The sequence below is a fragment of the Cryptomeria japonica genome, chromosome 8 (genome assembly GCF_030272615.1).
Source record: "Cryptomeria japonica chromosome 8, Sugi_1.0, whole genome shotgun sequence".
NCBI lineage: Eukaryota > Viridiplantae > Streptophyta > Pinopsida > Cupressales > Cupressaceae > Cryptomeria > Cryptomeria japonica.
In genome coordinates, this window is record NC_081412.1 from 181,449,395 (window position 1) to 181,468,532 (window position 19,138).

The 19,138-nt window shown below is 36.2% G+C and overlaps 1 protein-coding gene across 1 annotated transcript; it reads left to right on the forward strand.

Annotated features, from left to right (window-relative positions):
• The first annotated feature begins 670 nt into the window (after positions 1-670).
• Positions 671-18,613, forward strand: LOC131048387 (nascent polypeptide-associated complex subunit alpha-like protein). Its single transcript, XM_057982335.2, has 4 exons — positions 671-949; positions 17,503-17,596; positions 17,745-17,878; positions 18,011-18,613. Exons 1-4 carry the CDS (start codon positions 887-889, stop codon positions 18,344-18,346), a joined length of 627 nt encoding a protein of 208 aa, XP_057838318.1. The 5' UTR covers positions 671-886; the 3' UTR covers positions 18,347-18,613.
• Positions 18,614-19,138: the final 525 nt, after the last annotated feature.

The window sequence follows — 19,138 nt, forward strand, 5'->3', positions numbered from 1 at the left end:
ACCTTATAAGGTATTCATAAATACCACCAATCCAAATAGTGTTAAAAGAGACATTGAAACATGCAAATTAAAAAATAAGTGTGAACACTGCGTGGTGGTTAGAAATCATATATACATTAAGACATTGACTAACTATTCTAATTCAAACTTACAAAGATTTATTAATTCGATACATACAAATTTCACTACAGCAATAAAATTATTCTGTCTCTGTATGCTTTTAGATTTGATAGTGTGAATTTTTTTGCATCATTGTTTCAGATCACACTCTATGATCCACCATCAAGATGATAATAGAAAGCACAAGAAGTAAAACAGATAATGTTGTAGACCTAGACACATTAAAAAACGTGAGAGAGGTGGAAAGAGAGAGTGAAGATATCAAGATAACATGACACCTTAAGATAAAGAGATTAAAATAAATAAAAAAATAAAAAAATTGAAAACAAAAAAGAATACAAAATAAAATAATCACAAGATCAATAAAGAATAAAATTATTCTTCATCTTCAAGTCTAAACTGAATAAACCTTACCTATCCACTTTTCATCTACTTTCCGAAAATAATGTTTTTAATTATTACTCTAAATTATTTTTTGCTTTTATGTGCAATACATCTGATTGGATTAGCTTTAAATTAAGCAAGCTTAGGGAGAGTTTAATTTTATTTACAGTACACAAAAATATTTTTTGCTACTCCTTCTAAATGAAATCTAGGTAACTGCAAATTATCCTACCGTTTAAACCTTCCATTGCCCTAACAACAGATGTTTACCTGAAGAAAAAGAGGGGGTTCTATGAGAAGATAAAATTGGCAGGACATTTTGTCATAGGAACAAGCCTTCACAGAAACGTTGAGAGTATTGATCAGTGTCTTCGCCTACACAATGACGGCCCCAACCCAGGAGGAATTATTAGCTGCTCATCTTGAACAACACAAGATCGAAGAGGTAACAGAAAATATATTTTTTTTCGCTATTTCTCTTCGTTGTTCGATCTTGTTCTCGAGATTTCACTTATTAAATTGAAGTAGCTTGTGTTCAATAACCACTGGCCGCCTTAGCAGACGAGTATTACCATTTGGGTATTGTTCATTTACAACTATTTTGAGGTTTCATTTGTTCGAATGAACTGGGTTTAGGTTTTGGTTCTTGTTCATTAATGGCTACTTTTAGGTTTTCTCTCTGCAACTGAATTGAGTTTAGGCTAAATATTGTAGTGGGTGTGCTTCATATGTGACTATTTGAATTTTTTACTTTTTCAAATGAAGGGGTTTGGAACTAATATGTAGTTGCTACCATTTGATAACAAGCTTGAAACGAAAGGGTTTAAGTTGGCGAATAGTAAAGCTTATGTTTTCCAGCCACCGGGAACATATTTGGTGCCTTTACGTCAGTCTCCTGTTTTTTTAAATTTTCCACAGATCAAATGAAAGGGATTCAATGTTAAGACTTAGCATGTTGTATATTGCAGGTTGATTCACGGTACGAGTGTTTGTTATAATTAATATTTCAATGTGGTTAACTATTTGAGTTGTCGCTTACAGTGGGTCTAAATGGAGGTTGTGGATCTGTCTGGCCAGTGGTGAATATTCATGTCGTAATTTGACTAGAGGCGATCTGAATTTCCTTTGCTACTTTAGGTAGATATTAATTCGGACATTTTCCTCCACACGTGTGTATGCCATTAGGTTTCATTGAAGCGTCAAATTCTTTAAACGCCGTTCACATTGGAAGCATTCCGAATGCTAGGGGACCTAGAAATTGCAGAGGAACTGCTAAGTGATGTTAGTGCCCGAGGGAATCTAGTGTGATTTCGTTATTTTAAGGTATAGTTACCAAGTTGAAAAAGTTTGCCGTATTCGAAAGAGGGGCAAGGTGTTGGAATGTTAGAAATATGATTTTTTTGGGTTAATATCTATTTGGGGCGTGTCTTTTGTTTCAGATGCCAGAACTGAGGGGTGTGTCATTCATCAAATCTCTTTTAACCTAATTCAAGATTGAACATTTGTACCATTTAAGCATGCAACATGTCCTCTGGGAATGTGAATACAGGACTCCGTTATGAAAGATATGGCCATTTACTACTTGAACTCATCCCATTTGAGATTAGCAATTCAATGTTATGTAGGAAAGGTTTGGAAGAAGTTTTGCAAACTAGGGTTTATAAAATTTTATCTTACAATTGATATGGGTGCAATTTGTATAAGTTTAATAGCTTTTTGTGAAGCTTTTTTTCTTGGATATTGAAGCTGCTATCTTTATTCCCTGTTAGTGTGAGGGATCAGACTAAGCAAGGTATACAAGCAGGGTATGCTCACTTTAGGTGACTGAATTAAGTCAAGGTATCGTTTTTGGACATGTTGTTGATTTAATGTTAACAATTGTGAGACATGGTAATCTAAAGTGAGGCCGTGCACATAAAAAGCTATAAGAACTCAAATGAAGGTTCTGAGATGCAAGTCCCTGCGTTGATGTGATAGCATCCTCTCTGGTAGTAACATGTTTGAAGATGCTTCTTAGCCTAGTGGATCCTCTTTCTTTGTGATTAACGTCAATGTGAATTTTTTTCTTAACATTACAAGTTTGAGGAAAACACAGTGGTATATTCCTAGTTGAAGATAGTTAGTCTCTTAGATCCTTGTGAAAAGAAATGTGATGATAACAACACAATGGAAAACAGGGTTGAAACTGTTTTCTCTTTTCTTTCCTTTTCTTTTTTGTGCAGGTGGGTGCAGGCATGTGTGTGGGGTGTATTTTTTGTTTTTGTCACGTGTGTGTGATGACAATGGCAACACATTGGAAAATGGGATTGAAACTGGTCTGTGTGCATGTGCACGCGTGGGTCTGTATTTTTGTGTTTATTTTTGTCAGAGCCTGGGCAACACATATTTCCATGAAAAGTTAGATTTGCTGTTCTAACTTTGTGTGATTCAAATTTTGAAATTTGCTATTTGTATGTGCATAGTTTGGGTTAGTCAAGGCTCATGCATATACTTATCTGCAAGACTGTCTGAACTCATTGCAGCCATTGACAACTGCCTTGGAAGCATAGTGCACAAGACTATTCCTTAACTAACGTCTCTGGTATTTTTCCCATTTAAACAGGTGTGGATAATCTCCAGATTAAATGTGGGTCCATTTACATTCTTGATTTTGAGTTGGTTCACAATTTGGAGGTCTATGCGTTGATTTTCCAGTATGCTTTTGTCAAGAGTCTTGGCAGCATAGTTGCCAGGAGATTGGTACTGGTACTGGTATGGGAGACGGGTACTGGTATTGGTACAATTTTTTTTGAAATAAGTAGATGGGTACTTGGAGATGCCATTTTTTAAATATATATATTGAAACTTTGAATATGTCAAGTTTAATGAGAGGAGAACTGAAGGGAGACCTCTTGGTTCTCTTCTTAACCGCAAACAAAGGTTGCTTAATGCTGCTTTAGGCATATTGTGACATGACAGGATTGGTAAAAGTAAAATAATTTAATAATCAAGCAGATGCCATGTAAGTAGGTGATGTGGCAACTACTGAATGAGATTAGCCTTCGGTACTGTAGGTATTTGCTGGGCCCTACCTTTAATTAAAATAGTAGTAAAATTTTCCACGTGTAACACTTCGTTGTGACTATAACTAGGGGTGAAAGCAATTTATCTGCAATTGTTTGTCAAAGAGATTCTTTCATACACACACAAAGGCTGGGCCAACAACAAAAAGCCATAAAACGTGGGACCCACAAAGTCACTAGCACATGACCTGCGAACACATCCATTATCAACGGTGTACATTTATTCCTGCAACTATGGATTGAGGTCAAGTGTCAATCCAAGTATGTTACGGTAGCCGCTCAAGTAATGGAGGCTAAGGTGGCTAATAGTTTGTAATACTGTTCTATGAATTAACACCACATTGTATGAAAAGAAGTATGCCATTGAATAAAAGGCGGTGAAAAGTTCGACCCTCGTGAAAGGTGATAGAAGAAAATGAAACTGTGCAACAGTAATGGTGGGAAATAAGTTTGCTTAACAGACAAGTAGGGATGAAAATAATATCATGTGCGATGATTTAGTTTTTTTTTCTTCTAGTTTTTGTTTTATGTGCTTGAGATGCCAACGTTAGGGTTTTGTGGATGGGAGATGTCTCTGTACTTGTTTTTGGTGTGGGGAACACATCCCAATCGTGAGACATGCCCCAGGGGGTTGGAGACGCGTCTACTTGCAACAATGCTTGGTAGGCAACTCAACAGTCATCTAGCGTTAAGTTAAAGGTTGCAGAGAGTTGGAAAATGTAATTGTAGAGAACAAAGTTTTTTGGGATATAGGATAAATGAGATATTTTGTTGGTTGTATATAAGGTCACATGAGCTTATAACCTTACATTCTTAATGATGGTGGATTAGATGCAACACCCTACTTGCTGGAGTTTTTCTGGACCATCTTTCACAAGGAGAAAATTTTTGTTGTTTATTTTTACATGTGCCATTCACACTTCATTTGCATGCTTTCATGTTCAATTCTTTCATGTTCAATTCTTACTTGCTTCATATAATTATTGCAATATGAGCAACTTTATGAATATAAGCGTATACACATAGTAAATATGCACATAATTGCATTAAATAATTAGACTAGGTAAGGTTTGTATTTTCAGAGTATAGCTTAGTATAATTGAGAATGCAATAGTTTGACTACTTGGCAAGGTGCCAAGTACTTGCCATTTTCATACCTTGAGTTTTTCAAACAAGTCATTTGCGAGTCTTTGCAAGTTTATGGTTGACTAATTGGTGAGTTGGTGTGAAAAGCTTGTTATGTGCAGGAATGACACAAGAAAAACATTGATTTGGAAATTAATTGGTCTGCCAAGCTTGACTATGTGAATTGTGATTGTGAAAATTCTAGGAGTTGATTGTTGGCTCCTCAACAACCCCAGGAAACCTGCAAGACTAAAATAATTATCTTATCTTTTCGTTAGACAACTACTTTTAGTTACCTAGGTCATTTAATATTCATCACTATAGTTGTCTCATTGTAGAGGATTAAGATACATGTCAACATCTTTTTTAATCCTACCTCTCACCCTGCCTCTCATGTACATTTTCAATCAATTCTTGCATAAAAAATCAGTAAGATATTCTTGCCATTTTCTCTCTCTAAAAGTTATTTTGGTCTTACAGGGTTTGTGGGGGTGTTGAGGAGTCATCGATCGACTCCTACTTGGTATCAAAACTCTAAAGGTGATTTGGGTTGTTACTTTTGTTGGGTGCAATTTGGGGCAAAATGGACCTCACAGCTGACTCTAAAGGCATAAAACCCCTATTTTTTATAAGATACTTCGATTTTGGAGGTTGCAGATTTTTTGGCCATTTTGGCAAAGGTTGCAAATTTGTGTAGTCAAAATTTCGTACATTTGTATGGATTTGTACCGTACGACTGAATCATATAGAACCTGTGCAGGCAATATGCAAACCATTGGCTAAAAAATTGCAAATATTCATGTAGGAATATTCTCTTGCGCAGGCAAGGGTATATGATGTTAGTGTCATTTGCATTCAATCTTGTGTATTTGGTACGATTTTTTTTATAAAATTGTTTATTAAAAATATTTTTTTTATAAAAATTGTGATTTTAAAATAATGTCGGATTGGCAGATTTAAGATTTTATAAAGTTTGTTTAAATTTTCTATCGCTAAAGAAGCCCTAGATGTAGGAGCGCTTGGTTGCCCAGAGGTCATAGTGTGAGTGATAGTGCTAAGCCCACACCATTGGTGGCATGTTTGTTGCTTGGAGCACCACTCATTGCTCACTCTGCTGCTGCCCTTTGGGTGGTGCGATTTTTTTTCTTTGCAATGTGCAACCCTAGTCACGTGGGTGATCGTTGGCCAGCTCTTGGAGGGCAAAATTTTGAATTTTGTACACTCGGTCCTAATTGTTTTTCTTTTCATTTTTCTGTAACTTACACATATGAAAGGTTTTTTTTTTTTTTTTTGTAAACGAAATATTGCCGAAAAGCTGGTTTTGCCAACTTCACATTGGTGTGTTTAGTTGCAAATATTTTGCCCAAGTTGCCAGTTCGGGTATGGGTACGTCCATACATATATATTTTAAAATTTTAAATATATATATATGTTCAAACATCAAAATTATAAAATATATTATATAGCTATAACTGTATAACTATAAGAAGAGTGATACTCATAAATCCATATTTGCCTATAAATATTTTTTTTTAATACCTCATAGTATCATTTTCATAATTTTGCAAAAATGATAATTTTCGAGTGTCAAAATGTCATGACACAATGATAATTCAAGTTACAAGCCATATTTAATATCCATATCCATATTCATCTTCATCATAAGCATCAAGGCCAACATTTGGTCCAAGTTTATTTAAACCACAATCCATTATATTGCCCAAAGTTCCCAGACTCGGACTCGGCTCTGATTCGGCAAGGCGTCGCTCGTGACTCGGCTCGGACTCGGCAATGACTCGGCAAAATAAGAAAACCCTTGAAATTTAGAGATTTTTAACAATTTAAAACTTGTTTCATACACCCATTATTGAATTAAGCTCAAAGACACTATAACATCATCAAATAGAAGCTAATTTGATCACATACATAAACATACATCCATCACATGCGTAGAAATGTAAATTGTAGCTGAAGGAATTAGAAAACATAGATATATAGAGTTATAAATGTTGTCCAATGTATATAAAATCCATGACTTGAAATGTTCCCAAACATATATGTAACTGTAAAGTGTAAACAAAAACAAGTCTATGGCTCAGGCTCAGGCTCAGCCTCGTCTATCTGCCTCCTAGAAAGGCGTCTAAGGTAGGTCCTGGATGACTGAGTAGCCATAGTCTTTGCCTGTGATGTGCCAGTTTGAGTAGCCATAGGTGCTGTGCCTGATCGTGCTCTATCCTCCTCCTCTGCCATAGCCACAACCTCAGCCTCTCTGTCTGCCTGGTCAACCCACTCAAGGTCCTCATCAGTGAAGATTGGATCGGTGGACTCAGTGAGCCAATCGGACTCGGGGTCGACTTCCTCTAGAGTGATCGGAGAGGAGTCAGTGTCCAAAATTTGTTTGGTCCTGAGACGGAGGTTGTAATGAACAAAGACTAGATCATTCAACCTCTCCACAGACAATCTATTTCGCCTCTTTGAGTGGATGTGCTCGAACATCCTCCAGTTGCGTTCACATCTAGAAGCGCTACATGGCTGGCTCAATATGCGAATGACAATTTTTTGAAGGTTGGGGGTTGAAGGCCCAAACATTTGCCACCATCTATCTGAGATAAGGAAAAGAAAAAAACATTAGTCTCATTTCCAACTTTAAAGGTGGATTATAAAATGAAAAATTAAAATCCATAAGTCATAAACTTTAGAATTTTCTACTTGGCTGCAATTTTGTCCGACCCTCTTTGCACAATTGGCTGGCAAAGATCGCCCCTACTGCATTATTAAATGCATCCATCTCGAGCAATGTAGCTGTGGTATTAGTGCCCATCCGTTATATTACTAAATATAGCCTGCTAAGAACCTCCTCATCCGCTTTGAAATCAGCACGGAAACGAAATGATGGATTGAGGTAATAAGCTGCTGCATGGATGGGCCTATGAAGTTGTTTATGCCATCTTCTATCAATTACGTCCCAAATGGGCCTATACTTATCCTCAACTGGAGCATATATAGATCTAATGGCCTCCTTGGTCCTATCCATGTCCTCATATATGTAGCCCATAGTGGGCTTCTCCCCATCAACAACTCGTAGGAGAACTACTAGGGGCTTAGTGACCTGCAAATAATGTTAAACAAAAATAGTTAACTCACAAGTGTGCATGAAAATAAGAAAAAATGCAAAGTTGCACAATGCAAACAAAAGAAAAATATGCATATAAATTTATAAAATTACCTGCACGATCTTTGCACAAGGGGTCCAAAAACTTGGCTCATCAAAAATGCAATCTGCTACATCCATCCCTACAGTGGTCGTAGCATAGGATGAGGAAGTCCACTCCTCACCAACAAACATGCGTCTCAAAGATGCCTTTGATTTTAACAAGGATTTCAATGTGAGGAAATTTGAGGCAAGTCTCGTTATACCAAGACGAGCCAACTCCCTTTCCCCCGTGTATTGCCTCATAATGCTAAGGACCAATGCAAGATTGTAAATAAATTGGCATATATTCTTGGCCCTTTTAATGCATCCTTTCACCCATCCAAGCTTTACCTATATCCTCTAGCATGAGGTCAAGGCAATGGGCCGCACATGGAGACCAAAAGATTTTTGGGTGCCTCTCCATCAAAAGTTTTCCTGCAACAATTTTAAATTAGTTAAAGAATTAGATGTGATAAGTATCAAGAAATTTTACCATTAATATTTAAAAGTTAAAAACTTAAAAGTTAAAACTTAAAGAAAACTTTTAAAGTTTACCTGCAACAACATAACTTGCTGCATTATCCGTCACCACTTGCACCACATGAAGTAAAATGATCAATCACCTCTGCTGGAAACTATTAGAATATTTAATTATATTTTAGTCACCTATATTTAGTTCCTTGTTTAATGGTCATTTATCTTTTTATTTAATTAGCTTTTAAGCTTTATTTAGCATTTAGCTTTTTCTTTTTAGTTAATTAGCTTTTAAGCTTAATTTAGCTTTTAGCTCTTTAATCTTTTACTTTAACGTTATGTTCTAATTATAGAACATCGCCTTGTAACCTCTATATATACGTGTGTATATCGTTCAATGTAATCATCCGATTATTGAATCATTTATTCAATTTATTTTTCATGGTATTAGAGCGGGGTGGATGGGATTCTTCTTTAAAGTTTGGCGAGTTTTTTAATAAAAATTCATGGCCTTCTTTTTGGAATATTTTCCAGATTTTTTTTAATTTTATTTTATAAAAAAACGATTTTGCTTTTTCGAAGGCTTTTTGAGGGTTTCGAGTTCGTGGGCGAATTCCTTTGTGCTGGGCAGCAATATATGTTTTTTTAGGATTTTGGAGATTTTCGGGCTTGCAACCTGGAGGTTTTTTTTGAAGATTGAAAATTTTCCTAAGGTTTCTGCAATTTTCGACTAGGGTTTTGACCCTTCAGTTCAAGTCGAATTTTTTTTTTGGTTGTAGATTCTTGGTGGGTTTTTCGAGACCTCAACTGGGTCGTCGTCAATTTTTTCTGGGTGTATCGTTTTCTGTGCCTCAATTTTTGAGCTGTCAGATCTGCATTTTGTTTTCAAATTCTTGGTGGGTTTTTCAAGAGCTTTTTTGGGTTGGTCTCAGATTTTTTGGGTGCCTCGTTTTCCGCACCTCGACTTTTGTGCCAGCAAATTTGCCTTGGAATTTAAAAACAATTCACATTTTTTGCTATTTCTGTGGACGTTAGGATTTTTGCTTTTTTTTTGGGCACCATTTATGCTGTTTTAAGTGTGCAGAAAATTTTAATTTCTAGGTTTCTTCCAAACCTCGAAATTTGCGCCTTAGAATTCATGCCAGAATTCTCCTCCAGGGTTTGAGATTTTTTGTGCAGCTACTTCTATTTTGATTTTTGAATCAGAGTCTTTTGTCTCATGCTTTCACTAGGTTGACCTCAATCAACCTTGATTTCCGTGATGGCATCTTTGACCAGCATCATGTTGGAACATAGACAAAAGTTCAACAGCTGCCACAACACCTGGAAATAGTGCATGCTCACGATATCAAAATATTGTTGCCTTGATCAGATTGATTTAGGCCAGACCTCGTCTTACAGGTCCCAGGGTTTTCACGATTTTTTCCTAAAAAATTGTTTGTCGGTTTTCTGATTTTTTCCACAAAAAATCATGTGAGGGTTTTCATGATTTTTCCCTCAAAAATTGTTCGCAGGGTTTATAATTTTTCCATAAAAATTATCTCATTTGTAATCTGCGATATTCGAGTTATCTGGGTTTTACCCTTTTTTTCCACAAAAATGATGATTTGTAACCTCAGATTTCTTGGTTTTTCGATTTTCTCCTCAAAATCGTAAATTCTCTTTTCAAGGGTTCCCATTTCAAGGTTTGACAGTTTTTCCTCAAAAATCGTGCTTTGTTGCAGTTAGTTTGGGTCGCACCTGCCAGGGCGAAAGCTGCAACCGTGGTATCTTGCAGTCAGTTTTGGAGTTGGTACTCTTCTACAAAAGGGTTTGCTGATTTATTCCTCAAAATCATTGTTTCAGGCTTTAGTAATTCGTGTGTGCCAGATCTCTAATTCGCGTGTGAAGGCTACATTAGCTTGGATGGCTTTTGGTATTCTTGGTCATTAACACTTTTTAGATCCAGGGAGGGTCTCCACCACAACAGAGTGTTCTTTTCATTTGTGATCAAAAGACCTGCAGTGTCTTCTGTAGGGTAGTTAGTAGATAGAATGACCATTAAGGGAGGGTATTAGAATATTTAATTATATTTTAGTCACCTATATTTAGTTCCTTGTTTAATGGTCATTTATCTTTTTAGTTAATTAGCTTTTAAGCTTTATTTAGCATTTAGCTTTTTCTTTTTAGTTAATTAGCTTTTAGTTCTTTAATCTTTTACTTTAACGTTATGTTCTAATTATAGAACATCGTCTTGTAACCTCTATATATATGTGTGTATATCGTTCAATGTAATCATCCGTTTATTGAATCATTCATTCAATTTGTTTTTTCAGAAACAAGAAAATTTAGGACTGTTCTATTCCTCCTATCAGTCCAACCATCTGTCATGATGGTGCAACCCTTGTGGCTCCAAGATTGGCGGTGCTCCTCTAGGTCAACTTTCATATCTTCCACCATTTCCAACAAGAGAGGGCCACTCAACTCAGTATCACTAGGGGCTTTAAACCCCGCCCCACAAATGGTTACTGCATCAATCATGCCTTGCCAATAAGGAGACTTGCCACAAATTGAAATAGATTAAATAAGAAAAGTTCAATTTCAATTTCAATTTTCAATTTCAAACCATAAAATTTTAAATTTTAATTTAAAACAATCAAATAAAAAAGTACCTGGCTGCAATAAATGGAATGTTGTAGAAGTACCAAAACTTGCAAATTGCTTTTCTTCCTGCATCATGGACCTCCTCGTTCCAAAACATGCTCTCAAGCGAGGGCTGTGCGCCAGGAGTAGTGCGTGGTACAAAAAATTTGTCTATTTTGGATTTTCGCACTCTAGGACCAAAAGTGTGACTGGTACGAGCAGAAATAGAAGTACTAGCACTAGCAGAAGCACTAGGACGAAAGGGAGGCATAGAAGAACCCTCTCCAACACAACCTATGGATGCAGCTGTGGATGCGGATGTGGATGTGGGTGGAGGGGACTAATATGACATAACTCCTCTCTTTGTCTTTTTTTTGTTTGCTTATGTATTTCAAAATTTTCTAATTGGACGTAACAAAAACGGACTGCTTCGGGAGGTGCCTTGATACAAGGTTCAGTATCATGACCACGTATGCCAACAATATGATATTTCAATCTATTTATCCCCCCATGGTTAATTTCCTTACAAAAACTGCACTTGGTTTGATTTCTTTGTTTGCCAGAAAATTCTTCAGTGTATTTCCATGCCTCATCTTTTTGACCATGTTTCCTAGTCTTAGGTTGTGGAGGATTAGGATGAGCCATTAGGAAAAAAAATTGTTTTCAAAACGTGAGGGCTGCTGCAATAAGACAATTTTACAAATCACCATTTGAGCATTGTGTTTGACAAAGTTTTAAATTTAAAATTTTAAACTAATTAAAAAAAATCAGCAAAGTGCCAAAGACTAATTTGTGCATTGTGTTTTTTTTTGAGAATTTTCAAATTTCAAAGAAAGAAATTAAGAATTGAGAAAAATCAGCAAACCCTAGATTTTTTTTAGAAAAAATTGTAAATCTATGTATACAATTTTTTCAAAAAAAAAATCTAGGGTTTGCTATGCTATTGTTCTATTTATCTTATTGTGATTGATCATTGAAGTATGCAATATAGATTTAGAAAGTTGAACTTCAAAAAAAAACAACAGCAAAACAAAAAATCCATAAATATAGAAAAAAAACCAACATAATCAATAAAAATTAATAGTTACCTCTTTCAAATTTGTTGAGAAGTGTTTGAGATGAGCTTCTATGGACTCCTTGATGCCCCAATGTGATTTGTGCAAGCTTTTCACCTCTTCCTCTCAGCTGGTTGCAAAACTGTGGCTTACTATTTTTCTCTCTTCCTCTTTTTTTTCCTCTCTTCCACTCATAAAAGTGAATTGCAATCCCTTTTAGGGTTATAAGAAAGGGAAATGAAAAAAACAAACATATAAAAATGTTATATTTTTTTAAGTTTTTGTGACTGCACTTTTTGACTTGACGCGACAGGGTCACGAGCCTCGGACTCGGCGAGTCAGGCGAGTCACACTCCTTGACCCGTCCGAGATCGGGTTAGGGTCACCGTGACCCGGCGGGGGTCACCCAACCCGCTGACTCGCGTGACTCGCCGTGAGTCACGAAACTCTGATATTGCCACTCTCACTAGCTATGTTTGTGTCATGTGCAAGAGCTGCCTCATGCTCATCTATAGAGACTTGGGCAAGTTGTTCAACTGTAGCATCTAAATCAGCACACTTAGGGGCTAGATCCCAATTCCTTGTCGCACCCTCATTGTATTCAGGTTGCTTATGTGACAATAGATGAAGGTTAGAGTATATGTAGCCCAAATCCTCTGCTTTTTTTGCACCCAAACAATTTCGCTTGACTGAGTGGATGGAGTATGTACTCCAATTCTGTTGAACTGAAGAACTTGCAATCTGTTGAGTTAGCATACATCATTTAGTATTTAATTTAATAATTCAAGAATTAGAACTCAAAATACTTAAAACATAAATTATAAAATAAAAATATTTTAATATGATAGTATCGAATAAAAAACAATAAAAAAATAAATAAAAGATATATACTTGGGAGAAAATTTTAATTGCAAGAGACTGCAAGAAAATGGAGCCTTAACCATTTACATATCACCACTCATTAGCACTCATCCTATATTTGGCATGAAGAGCTGAAACATCACGTTTTGAAGATACAAATTGGCCAAACTCTCTCAGGACAATATTTCAAGTTTCATCATTTGAATACATCTTTCTAAATGTAGCATTTTAGACAACATCAACCAGGGCATCTCTATATGGTGCCACCCTCCTTGGTATAATATCTTTGCGACAAAGCAAATGCTAAGAGATGTAAGGGGGTGGTCATCTTGTTCCAACTGTCAACAATAATTTGTTGCAAAATTTTGAAAAATGTATCCGTTGGGTCATGTTCCTTGGCCTCTTTTATTGCTCTCATTTTCTTCACCATGGAGTCCATGCCATTATAAATTTCACCCAAACATGGGTGATAATTATCAGTAGACCTAATCATGCTCATGATGGGCTCAGTGAAACTCAAATCATATTCCACAGGATCCCACTCATCATCAAGGATCCATGCTCTTACTTTCTAGGCTCTTTCTGTGTTTGATTGCTTCCATACACTCCACAAGGTATTGATGACCATAGCACTCAAGATCTCTAGCATCGGTACAAGTCATCTTAAGATGATTGTGTGAGATGCAAATTGTGTTTCGACAACCTAACATGGCATAAAAAAATAAACATCATATATCAACCATAAAAAATTAAAAATAAAAACTAAAAAACTAAATAATAAAATTTAAATTACCTTCAACAACGATAACTTGGAGAACGTCTCGAATATGGCTTGTGACATGTGATGATTAGTCACAAACATTTGAATCTCCTTGGCCACCATGTAAACTAGTTTGCCCCAGTCAATTTGTGTGTCAATCTTTTGCATGATTAAATTGAGTGAGTGGACTGCACATGGTGTCCAAAAAAAGTGATTATACGTAGCCTCCACTATAGATGCAGCTGCCCTACAATTTTTAGCATTGTTTGTTATGACTTGGGCAACATTTTGAGGCCTCACCATCTCAATGGATTCTATGAGGATATTGGCAATGAAACTTGCATCTTTTACTTGCCCCTCACAATCCATTGCCTTTAAAGGGGACACTGCTATAACATTGATCAATGGCCTATTTTTGCAATCTTTCCATCCATAAAAAATGATGGACACACTTGTTTCCGGCCATGTATCTTTGATCACTCTCAATGATGTTTCTAGTGAAGTTTTCTCCTTTACCAATATGGTTCACACCTTTTCATACCCAGGACAAACATAATCAAGAGGTGTTTTGTAAAGGGTATTCACCATCTCCCACGAATAAGGTGATCTAACAATGTTGAAAGGAAGTCCATTGCCATAAATGCAATGAGCAACGCTCTGTTTTGCAACCTCTTTGATTTCATTTTTGAAGGCCCTATTCAATGGGCCTTTTTTTCGTGCAACCACAACATTCTCTGGTTCAAAAGGTGGTGGCATTGGCATGAAAGGATGTGGGCCAGCTGGTTTTGTCAAGCAACTAGGAGGACTCTTTGAGCTTTTCTTTGCAAGAGGATGATCAGTCTTTGATTTGTTGCTTTTCATGTCGGCTTCCTCTTGTTCTCTAATATAATCCAGGATTAGACCTTGTGGCAGCCCTTTGCCATTTGGGTTACAAGCTCCTATTTCGTGTCCAGGGATGGCACAAGTGACCTTTCACTTGATAGTATGAGCTCGTATACTCTATGCCGCAATGGTTACATTGCCAAAGAAAACTCCCACCACCAGACATTTGCTTTATCGTTGTTGTATAACGCCGAAGTGGCGAACTTGCATCAATTTTAAAAGGGCTCTCTTCATTTTGGCCTTTGGCAACTGAACTAGAGCTTCCACTTGCAGCCATTATGTATGAATATGAACCTAAAATGGAAAACTCAAAACATTATTGATTTTTTTTTTTTAAATTGGCATTATAACCCCTTATTATGCAATACAAATTGTAAAAAATATTTAAAACTTTATTAAAAAAAAATTAAAAAACTTTTCATCTTGGAAAAATTATTAAAAACTTGAAAAAAAATGAAGATTCACTCACCTTTGATGGCTAAATCTTCTTTCTCCAATGATTCCTAAGCCTTTGGTGTGTGTCTCACTCCTCCATAGCCTTCACTTTCAAAGAAAAATGTAACAACTTTCAAAAGAAGCTTGGAGGAAAAAAAAATGGTGAAAATTGCAAGTATGGTGATGAAAAATGAGTGAAATGAGCCAAAGAAAGCATACATGGTGCAAAATTTTGGTTTAGGATGCTCTTTTATGTTTTAAAAGTGTTTTTTTAGGTGGGACCCATTTTTGGGCACCCACGGGGCTGAAAACGGCCAGGTACACCTGGGTTTGGCTTGACTGGTCTAGGGTCCAGTCCAAGCGCTTGGACCTTGGATGAACCCGAGGCGAATCCGGACCTGTTTTGCACCTGTACCCAGACCCAGCAGTGCAGGCATGATTCCGGTATCTTAGGATTTTGCTGTTTGATGCCATTTTTTCTAGGATCTTGCTTTTTCACCTCCGAGCTCATAACTTTTTGCTCCAATCTCTGTTTTTCCCGATTCTTGCGGGATCGGTAAGGTATTCAAGAGCTCTACAGTTCTCTACATGCACCTATTTGCAGATTTTGTTCAGAATTTCATTTTGAAGCCAGATTGGTACTTTTAGACAACAACTTGTAAATTTTCTAAGAAAGTGTCATTTTTTGTTGAACAAAGAGGAAATTTGCTTCTATTGTGAGGGGTAATTTGCTGTTCTTCTATTGTATTATCTGATTTTATCATGGATTTGCCAAAAGTTTTTTGTCTAACTCCATACAACTATCATGAGTGGAAATCACATATAGAGGGTTTGCTGTTGAAATCAAGGTTGCAAAGAATCACATTTGAAACAGATCTAGAACCCCAAGGTGCTGAGGAGTCACCAATCAACTCCTACGATAATTACGCATTACGTTCTAAGCTCCAATATACATTTTATGTTATGTGAGCATCTTATGCATTTATATGCCAATGTTATTGCTCATAACTCATGTCTTGCTAAGCTTTTAATCCAGAATAAGCATTTTGAATTCAATTGTATGACTAAACCATGCAACTGTCAAATTCAAGAGAGATTTTAGTTGAAGTTATATTAGGAAGAAATAAAACTGTGGAAAAAGCAGGGTGTGGTGTATAACAAGAGGATAACTATACTATGCAAGCCTGTTTGTTAGACTGTCTGGTAAGCTGAGACGAAAATGTCTATGTTATTGAATTGGCTGGATTATACATCATTTCCAGGTACATGTCATCCCAGATTCAGGTATGGATCCAACTAACTGTGGAGTCAGGCAGGGTTTGGCTTTTTCAAGCTTTGGGTGAAATTTTCAGGCAATTAATTCGACTTTGACTGGCAAAATCCTAAATGAGTTGAGGCAGAGCATGGTGTTTCCCAGCTGCATTGGGAAAATCAGAAAGGCAGAGAACAGGAGGTAAGTGTTGTTCACTGCATACAAAATGACTGCAAACTGGTTGGAAATGGATGAAATCTTGTTGCAGAAGAAAACAGGGGCATTGGCCTCAGAGCCCAACACCTGCTAGAGTGAGGCTACCTTCATTGCTGTGCATTTCATTTCAAAAATATAATATAATTTTAACTGCAAAGCCGAGCTGCATTGAGAAAATTATGAAGGCAGGAAACAGGAGATATGTGCTGTTCATTGCGCATGAAATGGCCACTAACTGGTAGGAGATGGATGGAAGCTTGTTGCAGAAGAAGATGGAGTTGTTGGTGCTAGAGCCCAACACCTGCTAGAGTAGGCTAAACATATTTATTTTTATATGGTATAGATATTAGTTACTATAGATAGTATGGATTGTATATAGATGTTATGGTTTGTAGAAATGCTCCACTGTTGTTACTGCACCATGAAGAAAGCAAGCCTGGTAAATAATTGAAGTTAACAGAAGCAAGTATGATGTTTATTTTCTCTTTTGTTTTTGACTCAATGAACTAGTAAACGTTGCATGATATCATGTGATATAAGTTATTAAAATAAAACATCAATTATTCTAGAGTATAATATTGTATAATTATATACTATATTATAGCATAGTCATACTTGTTCTGAGTTTAGACTTTACTTTAATATTGCATATACTAAATTATGGCATTCTAATTCTGAGTTTTTGTGATTTTTTTTTATGTATAGAGTTTATGAAATATTTATGTTAGTAGGAGTTTGAATCTTTACAGTGTTGAGAGTTGAGCCTGTGGCCTCTGTTTATTTGAGGCTCAAATGGTCTCTATAATTCATTTTGATGAACATCAAGTGAGCTGTTAAACGCAGCCTGCATAAATAAAAAAATAGAAAACCATGAAGATGTAGATGATGATCTTTGTGATGGTAACTATTTTCTGTTGTACCGATAATCTGTTTTTCACCTTTTTAATGAAACATAGGCAGAAAAGATTGAATTGATCACTGACCCAAGTCTCAAATTTACTGTTTTTTACGCTCATTTCTTTACCAAGTTTTTCATTGGGAAATTATCTTTTATTTTGCAGTCAGATGAAGCTATCGTAGAAGATGATAGAGAGGATGATGATGATGAAGATGATGAAGATGACGACGATGATAAAGATGAGGATGATGCTCAAGGTAGTGTTTCATTTATTTTTTGGTTTCTTGTAATGATTTAATTATGTATTTTCTGTGGAAGCCTTTCCTAGCCATCACTTGTTTTTTTTCTTTTCAATGTTTTCTTCTATTTAAGTTTGGCATTCTTAAATCCCTAAACACCCTTCAGGAGAGCAAGGTGGTGATGGGAATGGAAAATCAAAGCAAAGTAGGAGTGAGAAGAAGAGTCGGAAAGCAATGCTCAAGCTTGGAATGAAGCCGATCACTGGCGTTACTAGGGTTACTGTAAAGAAAAGCAGAAATGTTGGTTTTCATTCCATTTATGGTTCTAAGTGGATAGTTATATGTGTCAAAAGAATATTTTTTAAGTTTTTAACATACAAAATTTGTTTCTTTTCTAGAAATCCTTACTTTTTTGCTGGTCTGACTTTGCAGATCTTATTTGTCATCTCAAAGCCTGATGTTTTCAAAAGTCCAGCATCAGATACATACATAATCTTTGGTGAGGCTAAGATTGAGGATCTGAGTTCACAGCTGCAGACACAGGCAGCTGAGCAATTTAAGGCTCCTGATTTAAGCCATGTAATGGCTAAACCAGAATCATCTACTGCTGCCCAGGAGGAAGAAGAAGATGTTGATGAAACTGGCGTTGAGCCAAAGGATATTGAACTAGTTATGACTCAGGCCGGAGTCTCAAGACCTAAGGCTGTTAAAGCATTGAAGGCTGCTGATGGAGATATTGTCAGTGCAATTATGGACCTTACAACATAGAATCATTATTAGCGATATATTTTAGAAGACTAAAATGAGCAAGAATTTTTCATAAGTATTTCATAAGCTTAGTACCCTCTGTTGTATTTTCTCCTGTTTGTTCAAGCAATTTATTCAATCTGACTTCCTGTTTGGTTTTTGAAGCTTCATCATGCCCTAGAAATACATATCTTTAATAACTTTGCAAACTGAGCTTGCTGCATCGATAATTTTGACAATGTATAATTAAAAATTAATGGAGTATTTTCCAGAATCTCTTTTATGTAATGTATTATTGTTGATGACCTATGTTTTGAGGTTAACGATTCTTTTTCTTTGGAAAGTATTATGCCAAATATATTCTTTCAGTTTTTGCCTAAACAAATTTACAGATTATAGTATACTAAATTGTCCATAACTAATCTGCATACATCTGTACGGTGTGATAGGTTTCTATTTGTCTTTTACAGTAACTTCTAGTAAGCCCTAAGTCATCTGTAAATAAATTGTGAGTAAATCTTCTGCGTTCAATTTTATCTTGTTTTTGGTAAACAATGCACTTATCTTGTACATTTTGAAAGTTGTATGTGATGGAGTGTAGCTTGTGATTTTCTTTTAGGTAAAGATAGTCTTTACCCCTTTGATTTCAAGGCCATGGTGGGTGGAATCCATTTTCTCGAGTAATTGGGAATTGAAGGCGACCCAGTGGCATCCAGCAGGAATTGAACTGCGCTGCGCTTTTTGTGACTGCAGCTTACTCATCAACTGGTCTCCAACTCTGTGGCGGAGCTTGTTGTTTGATATGAAAGATGT

Coding starts and splice junctions, on each gene's coding strand:
- LOC131048387 (XM_057982335.2), top strand. CDS start 887: ATGACGGCCCCAACCCAGGAGGAATTATTAGCTGCTCATCTTGAACAA. Junction 950..17,502: donor AACAACACAAGATCGAAGAG/GTAACAGAAAAT, acceptor TTTATTTTGCAG/TCAGATGAAGCTATCGTAGA. Junction 17,879..18,010: donor CTGTAAAGAAAAGCAGAAAT/GTTGGTTTTCAT, acceptor CTGACTTTGCAG/ATCTTATTTGTCATCTCAAA.